Below are 17,720 nucleotides of genomic sequence, written 5' to 3'. Positions count from 1 at the left end.
TATTGATTAATGCTTTTATTCATAATTTTCTAAAATCAATTGTTTGACAGTTTACACAATTTATTTCATATCTACATTGGCTTGGATCGAATTCAGTTTTATTTCCATAGAGAGCTGTATGTACTTTGATCTATTCTAGTATCTTGTGGACTCTCAACTGCAGGTGGTGGTTGCGGAGAGGATACACCAGGTGCTTCAATGCCTTGGGGGGATACACTAGGTGAGATATCTCCCTGGGGGGATCCTGCTGGTACATCACCTTGGGGGGATACACTAGGTGGGATATCTCCCTGGGGGGATCCTGCTGGTACATCACCTTGGGAGGAGAGGACAGGTTGCCAGGAGCTTACTGTTAATAAGATATACACATTGAAACAGCTATAGCATATTACATTCAACCCCCTGATTTTAATCTTTAATTATGGTTCTTGTTCATATCTAACAGCATTCTTTTAGATAAAATGTCATTTAATGAGTGATAAATAATTTAAATCTTAAATCTTAAAAAATAATTTGTCAAATTTTGTGTTCCTTTTTGTTTTCATAGGATTTTTATAATGTTTAAATGGAGAGAGAGTGTAATATTTAGTGACTCTCTATGCAAAGATGGCAATTACAAAGGTATCCTTTAAAGCTTTGTCTGATCAACAAATTAGAGATCAATGTTTCTGTTTCTTTTATTTTAATCTGTGGTTTCTCTGATAACGTGGTTTGCGCATTTCTTGCTTACAGGAAGCAATGCAGAAGTTCACAGAAATAAACATTTTTCGAGTCACAGTTTTAAACAGATCAAGGTTTCAAGGGTACCGTTGTAAATCAGGCACTGCCATATTTGTCTGGAGGATCTCTTGAAATCAAGTTTACATTCCCTGTAATTTTACAGTTAAACCCTAAATGAGCCAAACATCGAAAGAATTTATCAAATGTCGTCTTGGCAATTTTTCAATGGGTTTTATACTATTTTACGTAAATATCAGTATTTGCGAAAATAAATAAATAGCCATGAATATGCGGGAACAGTTTTAAAGAGCTCCATATAATCATTTAATTAAAAAACTAAATATCTGCAACATTCATTATCAGAAAGTGAAGAATACGACATTTGATGAATTCTTTCCATGTATGGCTTAATTAGGGTTTAACTGTAGATAGAGAGATATATTTATTTCCCTGTGCTTGATTCCCACACAGAATCAGAACTAGAAGTTGGGGCCCATTTGTTCCAAAAAGAATTGGTAGTCGTTATCCAATTAGGTGTCCACGATGTATGTTCCTGGGGCCCTACGTCATTATCTTTAAATATTGTCTTTAGAATTTTTTTATTCATTAAGGTTTGTACTTTTAATAAACGTTGTATACTAAAGTTTTCTTTGATATGTCTTAAAACTTCAGAAATCAGAGACCAAAAAAGGGTATTGCAGAAATCAGAGACCTAAAAAAGGGTATTGCAGAAATCAGAGACCTAAAAAAGGGTATTGCAGAAATCAGAGTCAGCTGTTCTTCACGTTTAAATTAAAGGTGTGCATTTTAACCTTAAGAAAATTTGATTCTCTACTTCTAAAATTATAATATTTGATAGCTTGTATCTAAAGATACACTCCTGATGAATGAGATGTAGTCCAAGCTGAATTTTCTGGCATTGCATGTCCTTCATGGGGGTTATTCTGTTCAACTGGAGATAACCAAGATGGTTTTTGTGTCTGATATTGTTGATTGGCAGTGGTCAAATCGGGAATTTTGAAATAAATAGTCATGGTTACATTTGGCTTTGTTGTAGTGGATGCTAGATCAACGTTTTCACATACAGGACAAGGTGTTGTCTCGGTTGAGTCCATTAATGATGTAGACAAACTAGTGTCCAAACTAGCAGGCGTAGATATACTAATAGCAGGTGTTGACAAACTTGTATACAAGCTAGAAGGAGTTGACAAACTTGTATACAAGCTAGAAGGTGTTGACAAACTTGTATACAAGCCAGAAGGTGTTGAACTGAATAGTGCAGTAGCTAAACTATCCTCTAAACTGGATGCTACTGAAGATGTAAAGGGATAAGTGCTAGATATTGATATTGATTGTCTAGGAGTTGTCTCAATAATTGGAGTTTCTACAAGTGTAGAGGATTCTGTTGGGGCTGGAGTGGAAAGATTTTGAACTGCTAAAATATCTAGACTTATGTATGGATCCTAAATAAATGCCTGAATAATGAAGTTTTTTTCTTTCCTTTTTAAATGATTAATGATTACCTTTGTTTCATTAGGGTTGCAATCATTTTGCTTTGGTCTGCAATTCAGAGTATTGATTAAAAAGACAATTAAAATGTTTCATATGCAGTAAAAAATATACCTGCAGAAACAGTTCCCTTTGAAACATTTAGATTTTCCACTTGTCATATTTCTTTCCTAAATTAAATTTTTAGGTCCTTTAATTAAGCTTTCAAAGATGATTTATAAGTTTAATTGGACACCATTAAATTTGTTCTTTTAAAAATTTGTTTAAATTACATCATTCAAATTTGTTTTGCTTTCTCCCCCAATCCCAAACATTTCCTAAATATTTTGGAAACATAAACTTTGACGAGGAGGATTGCAGTTGATATTTGTTTTGAAAATAAGCCGCCCCCCCCCCGCAATCCATTACTAATTAGTATCTATTTAATCTCACCAAGATACAAGAACATGAGTCTACACATGTCCCAAAGGATGGTTTACATGAGCCATTAGAGAAACACCTAGAAAATTACAATGAAATCTCACAATGGTGCATTATAAACTGTAATTAGAGCATTTATTTTAGATTCTTGCAAAATGTTTTTCAAAGCTTTCCTATCTCTTTATCCTTAAAAATACATTCTTAGTTTAAAATTAAAAAAACAGTAATCAATTATCAATATCCATTTAAAAACTTAAAAAACACAATCTTGCTGAAATGAAGCTGACAAATTTTTCTTGGAAAATATATTAACATGCTGTTTACTGTAACAAGGAATTTTATATTATAATTATATTACAAAATTTATTTGTTCAAAAATTTATTTTACCTAAAGATTTGATCTGCTTTAATACACTCCTCATCTCCCTGCACATTGTATTCAAACTTTTATAACGTTAAAACGCATATGATAAAGGAATTTAGTCTTTGCCACAATATTAAATTTTCTAATCCCTATATCTTTGCAACCAGGCGGTGAAAACCTTTAATATTTCAAACTTAGATTATTTGGTCTAACAGAATCCAAAGTTTAAAATATTGAAGGTCTATGACATCAGGTTGCACAGATATAGGGAATGAACATTAGATTTTTGTGGCAAAAACTCAATTTCTTTGTCCCCGCTTTATTACAAACTTTGTACATTCTAGATTCAACACTTACACAATTTTTGCATAATTGAAATAACCAAAGGCCGAATTTAAAGAATTTGATCCGCGGTTTAAATTTAAGCCGCGGTTCAAATATGGTTGCTTCCACTTAAATTTGTATTAAATTTTTCAAGATTTAAGCCAGCGGTCAATTAAAACCGGTTTTGGGGGGATTTGAGACGTGGCTTAAATTCATTAAATTCGGACACTAGTTATTAAGTTTAAATCAGTAAGAAAATATGAGAGGAATAAATCTTCAAATCATATTATTTTTTCCTTTCTTTTAAATAGAAAATATGGATCCTTGTGATAAAAAATGTAATCATGAGGTGTACAAAATAAAAAGAACCTGACATGGTTTTTGGATACAGAGCCCTTTCCCAAGGTCACACCTCACTGGGAGCTTACTCTTAAAATTCCAAAATATTAATAATAATTTTAATTGGCTCAGTAACATTATGCCTAGTTCCCGAATGCCTAGTTCGTGAATGCCTAGTTCACTATGCCTAGTTCATGAATTACTAGACAACATTATGCCTAGATTTCTGAATGCCTAGATAACATTATGCCTATATTTTTGAATGCCTAGTTCATAATGCCTAGATAACATAATGCCAAGAGAACACAAAGCCTAGATTCATGAATGCCTGGATAACATTATGCCTAAATAACATAAGAGTGCATTGAATGCCTAGACAATGTATTTCAAAGAGAAATAAAAATATTAAAGAGAGATAAAAAAACATGACAACCAACATGACAACATGACAATCCAGTAAAATTTTTACAAAAATCCGCAAACAACTTTCTGAAAATGTGCAACTTCAGTTAAAGTTTGACACACAGCAGCAATGGCTGCTCTCATAAGTGCAACTCGGACAATAAAGGGAGGTGATGGATTAAGGGACAAATACAACTTTATCTATTTAAGGAATGGCTCTGGATTGAAGACTATAAACTGGCGATGCAGTAACCAAAAATGCAAAGCTACTCTTATCACCAGAATTAGTATCATTTATTTATTACTTGACAATGTCTATAGGCATTCAATTCAGTCTAATGTTATCTAGGCATTGGGTGACTAAGCATTATGATTTCTTGGCATAATGTTTTCTAGGCATTCAGAAATATAGGCATGGTGTTATCTAGGTATAATGTTATCTAGGCATTACGAACTAGGCATTCATGAATCTAGGCATAGTGAACTAGGCATTCACGAACTATGCATTCGGGAACTAGGCATAATGTTACTGAGCCATTTTAATTCAATGATAATTTTGGTTTTAGAGAGTTGTTATTTTAATCAATTTCAAATTATTCCTAATATTTTCCTGCACTTCGCAGTCAGTGTCTAGATAATCAGACATTCATTGTGATCATTATGATCATTGTCATTGTCATTGTCATACTGTCATTTTCATTTTCATTTTCATTTTATTTTCATTTTCGTCATTGTCATTGTCATTGTTTGTCTTTGTCATTGTCATTGTCATTGTCATTTTCAATTTCATTTTCATTCTAATTTTCATTGTTTTTGTCTTTGTCTTTGTCTTTGTCTTTGTCATTGTCATTGTCATTGTCATTGTCATAGTCATAGTCATAGTCATAGTCATAGTCATAGTCATAGTCATAGTCATAGTCATAGTCATAGTCATAGCTTAGTCATAGTCATAGTCATAGTCATTGTCATTGTCATTGTCATTTTCATTTTCATTTTCATTGTCATTGTCATTATCATTATCATAGTCATAGACGTCATTGTCATTGTAATTGTCATAACTATCATCATCATCATCATCGTTAGAACTCAAAATTCAGCATGGAATGTCTGCCTGCCTTGACTGCATGAGATCTGCCTACATCCTTCCTGTTTACAGGAATCAATTCTTAAAATCTGTTTTTTGTTTTGTTTTTGTTATTGGGGTGCAAGGAGGAATTTGAAAGAGAGGAGGTCGGTTTTTGTCGTGTCTCATTAATTTTGGGATTTGTTTATATTTTTGGAAACTTTAAAACGCAGTTTTGAACGCACCAGGAGATTATCATATAGCTCCCCTCCCCCCTTATCCCTCTGAAGATGGTCTAATTATTGATATTTTTATTTTGAAAGTGTCTGATGTCATATATTTATTACTATATAACTTCAAGATCAGGTGTATGATACCCTAGCAATTTATTACAGCTAGTATTATAGTAAGCTCTGAAAGATTTAATTCAATTATCATTTCTCAATTCTGTTTACAGAGGCGGCTTCTGAACTTTTCCATGGCGGGGAAGGAGAATATTTGAAATCTGTGCGCCAAAAGAATCGAGTTTTTGCAACAAACTCAAATTTGCCAATCCCTATACCTTTGCAACCTAATAGTCTAAACCTTAGATATTTCTAACTTGGATTATTAGTTCAAACAGAATTCATAGTTTGAAATATTAAAGGTCTCCGACATAAGCTTGCAGATATATAGGAAATAGAAAACCGAGTTTGGGGCAATAACTCAGTTCCTTTTAAAGGGATTTAAATAATTTCCACATTATAATTTTGTAATGTGCGGGGATGGGAAGTGAGGAAAATGTGTTTCCCCTTTTAGATGGTTAAAGTATTTAGAAGAATCAACCCCTTGGTGCAAATACTGGCTTCCTCGCAATCTTCATGAATTCTGAAAACTTAACTTCAATTAATCTATCTGATTTTAGCAATTTTATTTTTAAAATGTTTTATTTTTATTATTTAAATTGGAAAACCTGCAATGTTCCCCGGGCTGTAGAGGAACCCTGGAAAAAAATTATCAAAGAATTAATAAAATATCATTTTAAGTTTAAATTTTTATTTGTTGATTTTCTGGAAAGGAATTGACTCTTCGCCACAAACTCAGATTTTCTAATCGCCATATTCGATGTTGTAGGCCTTAGACTTTTCAAACGATTGTCTAAGTTTGAAATATTAAAGGTGTTCGCCATCAGGTTGCAAAAATATTGCTAAGGATTGAAAAATTTGAGTTTGTTGCAAAGACATAATTCCTTTCTGGATGAAGAGAGATGTAGGTATATTAGGGAATTAAACTGCTTCTTCAGCGCTGTTGAGCTTAACATTAACCACCTTGATGGTTTATAGATTAAATTTGAACCACCGATATAGGTATCCTGTAACCCTTTAATAAAGAAACTAAATTCTTGCCACATGCTCTGACTTTTTAACCACTATATCTTTGCAATCACATGAAGTAAACCTTAATAGTTTAAACTATGTATGAAATAGTTGAAGTTTATGCCATCAGGATAAGATAAGATAAAGTTTATTGCTAAAATACATGTATCTGTGTACAGAACGAGTTTACAATTACAAATTGATGATTATATTAACAGTACAAGTATAAAGCAATTAGGTGGAAAAAAACTCTTGGCTGTTTTGATTATTTTTTCCACCTAATTTTAATAATAAAAAAAACATTTCAATTAAATAGATTTAAGGAAAACGATTAGAGATCTTATACATTAATTCGAATAACTAGGGTTTAAAGTAATTTTCTGACATGTACACAACAAATATCAAAGCATATTAAAACATATCTAATTAGTTTTACATGAATAGCAATTCGGTTTATAACACATTGTCATGTAATTTTCAAAAAGAGAATCTAGTAGTCTATTTTTAAATATACTTAGAGAGTTGCTTCTTTTTAAGTCAAGGATGCAAAATTGGCTGGCAAATTTGAATATGTGGCAAGAACTCACGTTTCTTTCAACTCAGAGATTTAAAGAAATTTTAATTCTGGTTAAAAACAAACAAATTAGTTCATTTGTTTCAACCAATAGATAATACTATACCCCCTAACTTTTTATCAAAAAAGGTTTGCACATGTGGGCTTATATAACCATTAAACATTAAGATCTCTGCAAAAAAGACGATTCACAACAGACCTCTCAATAGATTAAAGTGTTTAATTCTGATAATTCCTCTATATTTTCCTGTAATACAACAACAGTTGAAAATAATCACTTGTCACTCAAAATTATGCTAAGATTATTATTAAGATTTTTTACCATTGAATGGGAGTTGGCTGTGGAAGAGCACATGATGGGTAGTTTCCATAAACTGGAACAACATTAATTTAATATTAAAGAGTGCAACAAATTTTTCAAGACTTTCTTCAATCGTCATATTTCTGAAAGTGATAAGTTTTACCAAACCATTTTCTAGGTGAAATTGTACAAATTGCACAATGTCTTTAATTCTTTTTCTTTGGACCATTTAAGCTATAACTGTGGTTTACCCGCAGTTGTCTTTATAATGCAAAAATGTGTATGATCAAGTAAAGATACCATATTCAAAATGTCTAATACTTTTCGTCCAAGAAATATGCAACAAGATCATCTTTCTGACAAATAACGTGTACTGGCATTTTTTTAACAGAAATAGAAATGACCCCCTGTATAATTGCATACACTTCCTTTGAGATTACATGCTTCACTCAATGATAAAAAATGTTCACATGTTTTTCTTTTAGCTGGATGATTTGTAATCTAAAGTTAGTAAGTATATGTTGCCTGAGTCAAGAAGGAGAAGTATATAAACCAAGCACATTTTATACACACACACACTATAGGAGCTAAGTTTCATATAACACTAGATACATCAAGTATATGTTGCTGCTTTAGAATTCAAAATTTTATTAAACCCTGTCAGGAGTAGTAAAAATATNGGTGGATTTGTTTAACCCTTGCATTTTACCCAATTTCTATAATTTCCAAAAAATACCTGACAGGCTGACTTCAAAAATTTTCGACAGTCTATGCCAGTGGACTTCTTAAATTTGAACCAGATAAACCCCTTGTACCAGCCTTTGTGACCTGTGGCAAGTACTGGCCCAACCCTATCCTATGCTGACAGGGTTTAAGCTTTGATGGCGCTACCTGACTTTTAACAGTACATGGCCTATCATAGGCCTATTTGACCCACCCCACTAGCTTTGTTTAGTGACAATCAAGATAAACTAAAGGTTAACTTAACAGTTCTCCATAATTTGGGGGTTGAGTTCTTGAAAAAATTGCTCTTAGCTCTGTAACAGTATGAAGGGTGACCCAAATTACTTAAACTTTTACAATTTTCTGAATTTTAACATGCACACAGTTCATATTAAGATACAGGCGGTTCAGCTCTTGTGATTTGTCATGACATCTCAGGACATCATTATCATTATCATTATCATTATGTCCTTGTGTACTACTATGTCTGTGGAAGGAACTTTTTTGTCGATATGGGAGCTTTGATATCAGTTTTCCCTGAGTAACCTTGTGCCTATTCTGTAGCAGCTTGCAATCCTGCTGGTTCCCGACTGTGAACTGCAGGGGGGGGATTCTCTACCTTGTTTTAGTGAAGAATACTCCCTCTTAAGTAAAGCCCTCCACAGTTACCAGTGGAGTTTTCCTCTGGCTCCAGTGACTACTGCTTTCCTGGGTTCAGATTATCTTAGAAATTTTTCTCTCCTGGTCGACAAAGCTGGAGGATGGGTTTAAGATGCAGATTCTCTGGATGTATTATCAACGGGATCATCACACACCTCTTCAACACCTTTCTGTGCTAACCTGAGAGAAGATCAGGCAGTTGTTGGTTTCATAGTTTCTAATCCAAAACATGGTGTGTTCCATTATCTTCCAACCATTCTGGCCCTCTGCCAAAGCTGAGATGGAGGATGCAGGGATCATCTGGAGGTCTAGTTCCCCTTGGTTAAGAAAATCTGGGTATAAAAGAAGCTGAAAAGCAGATATTACAAAGAGGAACAGCAAGAAGGCTGCAGACCTGTGGCCAGTACTAAAAATTATGAAATAAAATCAGCATCTACAAGAATAATTGATTATGACATTTAACATCTATTTTAAAAAAAAAGTTTTAAAAAGTAAACTTGTGGCGGTTATGAATGTTGCCTTCTCTCCTCGGAGCTCTGGAATCTTAACTGGCAGCTAGAGCAGAGAGGGAGTTTTGGAAACATGAGATATATTTCACCCAAAATAACTTTAACAAAAAATAACAAAAAATATCTTAGAAAGAAATATGTAGTCAGTTATCTTGAGTCTTTTTGTCATTATTACTTGATCGCTAAAAAGTGTTGAAAAAAAAATTTTAAAATTTTTTTTGGAGAAACTTTACAATATTTAGGGGAAAATAAATGAATCTTGGGTAACAAGTATCAAAAAGGACTTGTCAGTTATCATTAATCTTTTGTCATTTTGATCACTAAATTGGTGACCCAAGACTTTAAACAAGCATTTTCGTTTCATTAGCCTTATACAGTTAATCAACCCACCTAGTTGCATTAATTATACAACTAAACTCAGTGATTTAGAGTTAATATTTATTTCACTACACTTTGGCTGAAAAGCAAACTTGCCTCCCTGTTGTTTCCACAGGCTTCTACAGTAAGCAAGGTTGTAAGTTTGACAGTTTATAGTTTCAGGGTGGAAGTAATGCCTGGAGATCCAGGTTTGACCACTGATGTCTGAGGCCAGCTTTCTGTCTCTGCGGGTCATATAAATGCTGTTGTTATGAAGCTTCCTGTGTTCTGGCCAGAAAGTTGCAAACGCTGTGGACACCATTCATGCTGTTCATGCACCCACTCCCAGGCAGCACTGCCTGTCTCAACGTTCTCAATGTACTCCTAGTCCTCTGCCCCGCCATTCTCAGATACCAGCTGCACCTTCCCACTGGTCTACATTGCTCTCCTTCTGTTGGCCAAGTTCGGTTCAAAAGCTCTCTGAAGTCAGGCTCCGTGCTTTTGGTCCAGAAACTAAAGCACCAGCAGGTGGATGCATTTTCCTTGTCTACTGATTCCACACGTTTTCCTCTGTAATCCACATCCTCCCGAGTCAGGTTACTGACAGCAGATGGTTCAACAGTATCCTGCTCAGGTTCCAGGATAATTCCTTTACGTGTTGGTTCCTGGAATTCTTCATGGTTATTTCAACTAGCTCCAGCCTTAGTTCCAATCCTGGGAGCAGGCTTTTTCCAGCATCATGATCTTTGCATGAGATGTAAAGAGTCGGAAGGTGTTTCCCAGCTCCTTTACAAATGTTTTAGTGATTAAGTTACCTTCAACTCCGCCTCCTCCATCCTCAACTCTGCATGCAGCATTTACAGTAAAAATATAAAACAAACTTGGAATGTGCTAAAAAAAGTTTTGAAATCAAATATCTCAAAGACAGAAATACCTGATTTATTTGTGAGCGACGGTAAGGCATTTTCTGGATTAAATGAAATAACTGAAGGTTTTAATGATTTTTTTGTAAATGTTGGTCCTAAACTTGCATCATCTATTCCTTCTACAAATAAATTTTTTTCAGAATATCTATCTAATCCTATTAAACAAAACTTCACTTTTGCAAATGTGACTCCAGAAACTATATTTGAAACACTTTCATTGCTTAAAAGTAAAGTAAGCTGTGGCTAAGATAATATTTCTACGAAGTTATTGAAGGATATCATGCCAAATGTAATTTCTCCAGTTGTTTATTTATTTAATCTATCTTTGAAAACAGGATTTTTATCTGATAGCTTCAAGTGTGCAAAGTAATACCAATCTTTAAATCAGGTGCCACATGTGATTTCACAAATTATCGACCTATCAGTTTACTTTCTTCATTTTCGAAGTTATTGGAAAAGCTGGTTTCTCGTCAAATGTTCAGATTTATAGATAAATATATTATCTTATATTCTCACCAATATGGATTTAGAACCAAACATGACACCTCACATCCACTTTTACAATTCTTAGATAAAATTTACCAAGGTTTGAAAAAGGATGAATCTGAATATTCACGATCCATTCTTCTTCTTCTCCTCTCTAGTCCTCAATACCTTTCCTCTATCTACTACTTTTCATTTTCCTCCTTTTCCTTTTGTCTAAATTGTTTTTGTTTTAATTGGTTTTATTTAAATTGAACATGGATGTATCGCTGCAGAATGGCCTCTCATTCAAAACAACCAACAATGGTTAGAGAGGCCCTGGCTAAATTAAAATGTAAAAATTGTGAAACACAAATTGTTTTTAATTAAATATTTAGTCAAATATATATCTATCTATCTATCTATCTCTCCATCCCTCAGTGTGTATCAGACCACCTGCAAGAGTTCCAAGACGTTCTTCAATCTGATGAGGTCATTGCTGCTCCGCCACATCACAAGATCCCCCACCACTACCTCACCAAGCCTGGATTACCTGTTTTTGCCAAGTCCAGCCGCCTTGATCTGCCATGCTTGCTGTTGCCAAGGCAGAGTTTTCCGCCATGGAAAAGACAGGGATTATCCACCTCAAAAAGTAGGAGAGAGGTTGGAGGTTGTGTGGTGATTACCACCAGCTCAATACCGCCATGGTTCCTAATCATTTCCCTCTTCCTAAAATCACTTCATGTGTCAGAGGTTTTACTATTTTTTCTGAACTGGATATACAGAAGGGGTATTATTGGGTGCCAGTCGAGTAAGAGGACATCCAGAAGACGGCCATCATCATCTACAACAACAAATCTACAACCATCTCCACAGAGTCCTGTGTTTGTGCTTGTAGTTCAATGTAGATCTCCAGGTTCGGAGTTCCAGCAGTTCTCATATTAGACAGAGGTTCTCAATTCACATCTGCAATTTGGCCTGGAGTGTGCTCTAGTTTGGGGATTTCAGCCTCCACTACAACCTTCTTTCATCCTCAAAGTATCAGACTTATTGAGCTGTTCCATAGAAGTCTAGCATCAGCTCTTCAGGCCATTTTAGCAGTTTCAGAGTGGTTCTCTCATCTCCATCTGGTTCTTTTGGGTTTGAGAGCGACACCAAAGGAGGACCCAGGCCTCTCAGTATCAAAGGCTGTTTATGGATCTTCTTTAACCTATCCTGGATAACTAGTGGATGTTCCAGAGATGCCACTAGATACTTTCCTAAGAAAGGTTGAAAGAGCAATCGATGGTTTTGCTGTGTATCCCCCTCATCATGTTCGTCAGGTTTCTCCTTCTCAACTCCCTGCAGCCCTCGTAGCAGCCAAGTTTGTTTTTGTTCGCGAGGACGCAGTAATTGCTACCCTGACTCCAGGCTACAGAGGACCTTATCTGTTACTTGATAGGCGGAGCAAATACTTCTGCTTCCAGATTGGATCCAAACAAGCTTCAGTTTCAGTAAATCATCTGAATCCGGCTTTTAGTGTTGATCCCATCACTCTTGTACTACTTAGCCTCGAGGAAGACCTCTCTGCCACCCCATGGTGCTTTCTTCATATCTCCGCCTTCCTCTTCCAGAACTTCAGGAAGACACAAGAGAGTCCAGTTCCAGGTCCTTCCTCAAGTTCCTCCACCCCCTGTGTACCTGTTTGTCAAAATCCCTACAGGTCCTCTAGAGATAGGAGGATCTGGGTGGACTACTGTAGCAATTATGAATGTCGCCTTCTCTCCTCAGAGCTCTGGAATCATACCTAGCAGCGTATAGAAGACTGGAGAAAACATGAGATATATTTTTCACCCAATATAACTTGAATCTTAGAAAGAAATATGTAGTCAATTATTTTAAAAATTTTAAAATTACTTTATATTTATCTACAGATTATAAATGGTTGTTGCAGGTTCAAAATGTACATACTTCATGAGGTTCCAATATGTTTGCATAGCAATGCATTTAGCCTCCTTTCTCATTTTAGATACAGAGCCTACATAATTTATTGCAGATTAATAATGATTAATTTTTAATGATAATGTTTAACTGTTCAAATAAAAAATATCATTAGGTTATGATAGTTTAAAACTAAACTTAATATTTTGTTTTCTTAAAGATAATTTAAATGTAACTTTTGGCAGTAAACCCTCTCATGAAATTATTACAAAGAAATTTTGTTAAAAAAAATTAACAGAATTAAATTTAATAAAATTTTTGAATATTCCCTGTAAAAATATCAATGTTTGAATTCACCTGAATGTCAGGAGAGTTAGGATCAAACACAAGCCTGCAAACACTGCTCCTGAACTCACTACTAAAAGTTCTTTTCCATACCATTCATAAATATGAAGTCCTCTGAAACCATTAAACTCATGAAACTAGGGCTTCTTCCTTTAGCAGAAGAGAAAAATGGTCATCCCAAAATAAATCTATGGAATAAGATGTTCATTCTTATCAATTTGTTTCGGATACTGCCACTTCTTATATTCATTTATTTCAATGTAAATGATTTTCTTGGGAAAGAGTTGAATCTTAGCAATGTGATTTCACTCTCATTCAGGCTAGTTGCCTCTTCATCTGGAGCCTTATATCCAGTTATGCTTGCTTTCACCGGTCAGCGCCTAGGGATTAACTCATTTCTAGGGATGAGCAACTCTTGGGACTGGAAAAACTGGTTGGTAATATTGTTAATTCCCACAGTTTATCTTGTTGGAATGATCATAATAGAGATACCAATTTATCTGAAGCTTTCAGGGTTGGTGGAAAAATTTACTTTCACTGTGGGCACTTTTTTGAACTTCTTGTTTGTGTTTCCTGACTATGAAGTGATGTTGGCATCCTTTTATCTTTGGGTCAAAGACTTAAAAACCAAGTTGAAAGATGTTCTCTCAAAACAAAATTCATCACTTGAAAAATTTGAAGAAGTTTTGAAGGACTACTTAAAGCTTAGAAATTCACTGGAATTAATGGGATTTATCATATTTCCATTTGCCCAGGTGCTGGCTATATCATCAGCTTATCTAGGCTTTACTGCAGGTATAATGTTCTCTAAATAATGTAATACAGACAATTTAAAAAAATTTCTTAATTCCTAGTAAACATGTACAGTTTTGGAAGCCTCATACCTACATTAGGAGTAGCTATTAACATGCTTAGTATTGTCAATGTTCTTGAAGATCTTTATAGTCTTATGGATGAAGTTTCAGACAAGGCCGAGGAAGAAGGCCTTCAACAGTCATCTCTACGCGAAATGCACAGGTAATCTAACAGCAGTCCTAAAGATTGTATCTTTTTAAAATGATATAACTGCTTAAAAGAAAGATAAAATGATACCGTCCAGGGACCAAATCTAATAAACTGGAGAAGTTGCTCAACTACCTAGCACTGCACAGGTTCAAATCCTTGATCACCGATTTACTTTCCAATTTATAACATGAATCATAATGAATCTTCAACTTTGAATCAGTGATTCAGGAAGTAGGTAGTCCAACAACTTTTTTCAACTCATTAAATCTGGTCCCAGCTGTGTATCTGAAAGTTTGAATAATGATAGATTTTAGTCTACTACAAAGATAACAAATATTAGAAGAAAACTACCAAATGGAGCGATAAAACAAAACATATCATATAGCTTCCAATTGGTTCTTCTAGGTATATAGTTATATAAGAACTTAGAATCTAAATTTTAGATATAGAATAATGGCGGCCAAACTGCACAAAGTTGGACCATTTACTGGTTTAAGCTTCTTTACCATCCAACGGGACACTCTGACTGCTATGTTGTCAATCACACTTACATACATCATTATTCTATTCCAATCTATTACACAAATCAACGCACTTTTTTAGGTATTTAAGTAACACAAGATCTTATTTAATCCAGGGTGTATATTTTTGATGAAGTCAATAAAATAATTTAATGTTGGATATTAAAAAACACGTTTTTTCATCCTTTATGATACTTTTACCCAACAGAATTATTCCTTTTCCCTCAAAAATTATTTCTTTTCCTGGCCTCCACTCAGAAATACTATAATTTCTGGGGGAAGGATGATTTATCAAAAAAAATATACATTCCTGCATTTTATCTAAATTGACACCTGTAATCATCACTAAATGGTAATCTGATTTGTATTAAGAAAATAAAAACTTTTAAATATTCTTTATTTTGCAGTAGAAAGTGATATTAAAACTGGATATGTTTTAACATAAAGCATGAGCTCAGCATAAATGTAATTTCAAGTCAACCACTATTGATGAGTGGCATGTACAATTTAAAGCTTAAAAGCGTAGTCTGATGAAGTGTAAATCTGATCTCCATATTTTTGTTTTTTAAGACTGATTATTTTCAATTTTAGTCTTTTTAGTCTCTCTACAAAGTGACTTTTTCTCACATTTTTGATTAGATGAAGGTTTAAAGCATTATTTCCTGACAGCATGATAAAATTAATATAGTAATGGTAATTGATTAACATGCAACCATTGGATAAAAATGGTTGATCCCTTAGCATACAAGAAAAATGTACATTATAAGTCAATATATTACACCTGCTCTGCAATATGTAAAGGGGGTTAAAAAAAATAAATACTTACCACTTTTTTCTCTCACAGGCTTAATTATTTTCCAATGATAATTAAATTGATATTACAATGTCTATAGGATGTTAGGAATACATGGTTAAAAAATTATCGGATTTGATCAACACTGCACTGAATAAATGCTCTTTATCTCTTGGGGATGAAACTGATCAGCCCACCTGCAGTAATAAACATTAACAAAGTTGAGGGAGGTCCAGAACTTGCTTAGTAATGACAAAAATATATTTAAAGGAGTTAAATATAACCCTTATCTCTTAAAAGCTTTGCTAGTTACAAGTTCAGGGTGGAGACAGTATTGTTGTCGCAAAGGAACAAGATTCTGACGATGAACAGATAGACAAGGTATAATCCACGAATCAAAATCGATAATGCAGAAAACTCTTTATTTCCTAAAAAAAATAACGAAATGAATAATGATGAATAATTATTACAGGGTTTACAAATTTATAATGAAAAGATTCTTACGATCTATTTTTCTATTCGGGGGGTTATCTGTCGAAAGTCCGAAGACGCTTTTTATACATTAAAACTTCTGAAAAGATTAACAATTAAATGTTGATGAAAGTCACTAATTCTTTAAATAGAAATGTTTTTTTTTTTTTAACTTTGAAATGGTTCACAATTGATGAACGTTTTTTACTCCGTTATTGGAGAACAAAGAAGAAAAGCGGGCTGAAATTGTTTGGTTTGGATTCTTGTCTCCGAGAGGAGCATTTAAGTTGAAGACGACATTACATAAACTGGGGAGGGGGGGGGGTCTTAATGTTAATGGTTGACAAGTATAATCAAACACCAATTTGGAGGACACTGTAACCCACCATTTCCAGGGAAATGCAGAACCAGTTCCTTCACTTCTCCTACGACAAGGAGAACAGCTGCGGGACCATTACGCTCTGATGGGACCATTTTTCTCACAAGAAGGAATATACCTTACTATTCTAAAGCTTTACCTTGTGTAAATCAATTCTAACATGGTCCAAAGGGCTGAGCCGCAGCCAGAGTTTTAATCAGTTTTGTTGACACCTGACAATGTCCATGAAGTATTCAATGTCCGGCCTATAATCAAGATTATTTGGGTCATGGCAAATGAAGGTTGCAAGGAAGAAATGTTAAAATATATCATCTAAAGCAATGTGGCGAGAATAATAAATCCCAGCTGATCATTTCCTTTCCCAAGAAATGAAAGCATTTATTTATGAAATATAACGAAGTACATAATAAAGTGTTAAGGAGTAACTATTTAAATACCTCCATTAAAAATAGGTTTTGGTAATATGTCCGTCCATCATTTCAAAAAAAAGTATCATGTTAGTTTTTTAACACTTAAAAATGATTGGTGGTGTATTGTTTTTATTATTTTAATTTTTTTCTTCAGAACTTGAGGGAAAAATTTTATACTTATCTGTATCAATTTTTAAAGTGAGAAAACAAAACAGATTTAACGCAAAAAAAAATTGCACATTTTGACATCCTAAATTTAAATTATTTTTTTTTACTCTTTTTTAAACCATATTTTTGAAAGGTTTTGAGGAGGGAGCAGTCTGATTTTTTAAACACATTATATATACATGAAAAAACAACATTAATTTAAACATAATTTAAAGAACATGGTGCGTTTCAACGTTTTGTATATTTTTATGTTTGGTTTTCGAAATTTTAAGGTTTTTTTTAGCTGTTTTTACTTAACTTTTTGGGTCTTTTTTTGGTGCCTTCTAAAGGCAGTTTTGATAGTTTTTGCAACTTTTTTTGGTGATTTTTTTATCCTTTTATCAGGCTCATTAATTTCGGAAAACAAAATTTCAACGAAAAAAAACCTGACCTGAAAGTTGGAACATTTTTATACAGTCATGAGCTAATTTTAACATGTTACAATACAGTACATTGACATTTTTATGAACAGATTATTTTTAGATAATTTTTAATCGAAGTTTAAAAATAAAATCAGTCAAGTTGGTCAAAACTAAGAAGTTCAATTCATCATAAAATTAAGTACATACCGACTAATGCAGAGCATTAAATTGTACAAGTGCACAAAGAACATGTACATTGTTGTACATGGCACACGTACATTCAGTTCGGAGAATAGTTA

General features: G+C 33.9%; 1 protein-coding gene across 3 annotated transcripts; it reads right to left on the bottom strand.

The window, feature by feature from the left end:
• On the bottom strand, positions 1-7,991 carry LOC111718209 (mucin-5AC). 3 transcript variants are annotated; one of them, XM_023493747.1, is made up of 15 exons: positions 7,897-7,956; positions 7,393-7,444; positions 6,094-6,123; positions 5,969-6,008; positions 5,194-5,224; positions 4,689-4,708; positions 3,707-3,766; positions 3,038-3,075; positions 2,662-2,728; positions 2,344-2,399; positions 2,244-2,280; positions 1,601-2,183; positions 1,171-1,281; positions 260-349; positions 1-202 (listed from the first exon to the last, which is right to left on the bottom strand). In XM_023493747.1, exons 1-15 carry the CDS (start codon positions 7,931-7,933, stop codon positions 99-101), a joined length of 1,356 nt encoding a protein of 451 aa, XP_023349515.1. In that variant the 5' UTR covers positions 7,934-7,956; the 3' UTR covers positions 1-98. The 3 variants fall into 3 exon arrangements, with proteins under 3 accessions (XP_023349515.1, XP_023349516.1, XP_023349514.1); XM_023493748.1 differs by having other exon boundaries at positions 1-349; positions 5,969-6,015; positions 7,897-7,991; XM_023493746.1 differs by having other exon boundaries at positions 1-349.
• Between the last annotated feature and the right edge of the window lie 9,729 nt (positions 7,992-17,720).

Source organism: Eurytemora carolleeae, unplaced genomic scaffold, assembly GCF_000591075.1.
Source record: "Eurytemora carolleeae unplaced genomic scaffold, Eaff_2.0 scaffold770, whole genome shotgun sequence".
Classification (NCBI taxonomy): Eukaryota; Metazoa; Arthropoda; class Copepoda; order Calanoida; family Temoridae; genus Eurytemora; species Eurytemora carolleeae.
This window is presented reverse-complemented; position numbering and strand designations above follow the sequence as displayed.

What these genes read in the sequence shown, in the direction of transcription:
- LOC111718209 (XM_023493746.1), bottom strand. Translation starts at nt 7,933, where the DNA reads ATGTGCTTGGTTTATATACTTCTCCTTCTTGACTCAG. An exon ending in ACTCATGTTCTTGTATCTTG is followed by an intron (nt 2,400 to 2,661) that starts GTGAGATTAAAT and finishes AATTTAATTTAG; the next exon opens with GAAAGAAATATGACAAGTGG. An exon ending in GCAACCCTAATGAAACAAAG is followed by an intron (nt 2,184 to 2,243) that starts GTAATCATTAAT and finishes GCATTTATTTAG; the next exon opens with GATCCATACATAAGTCTAGA.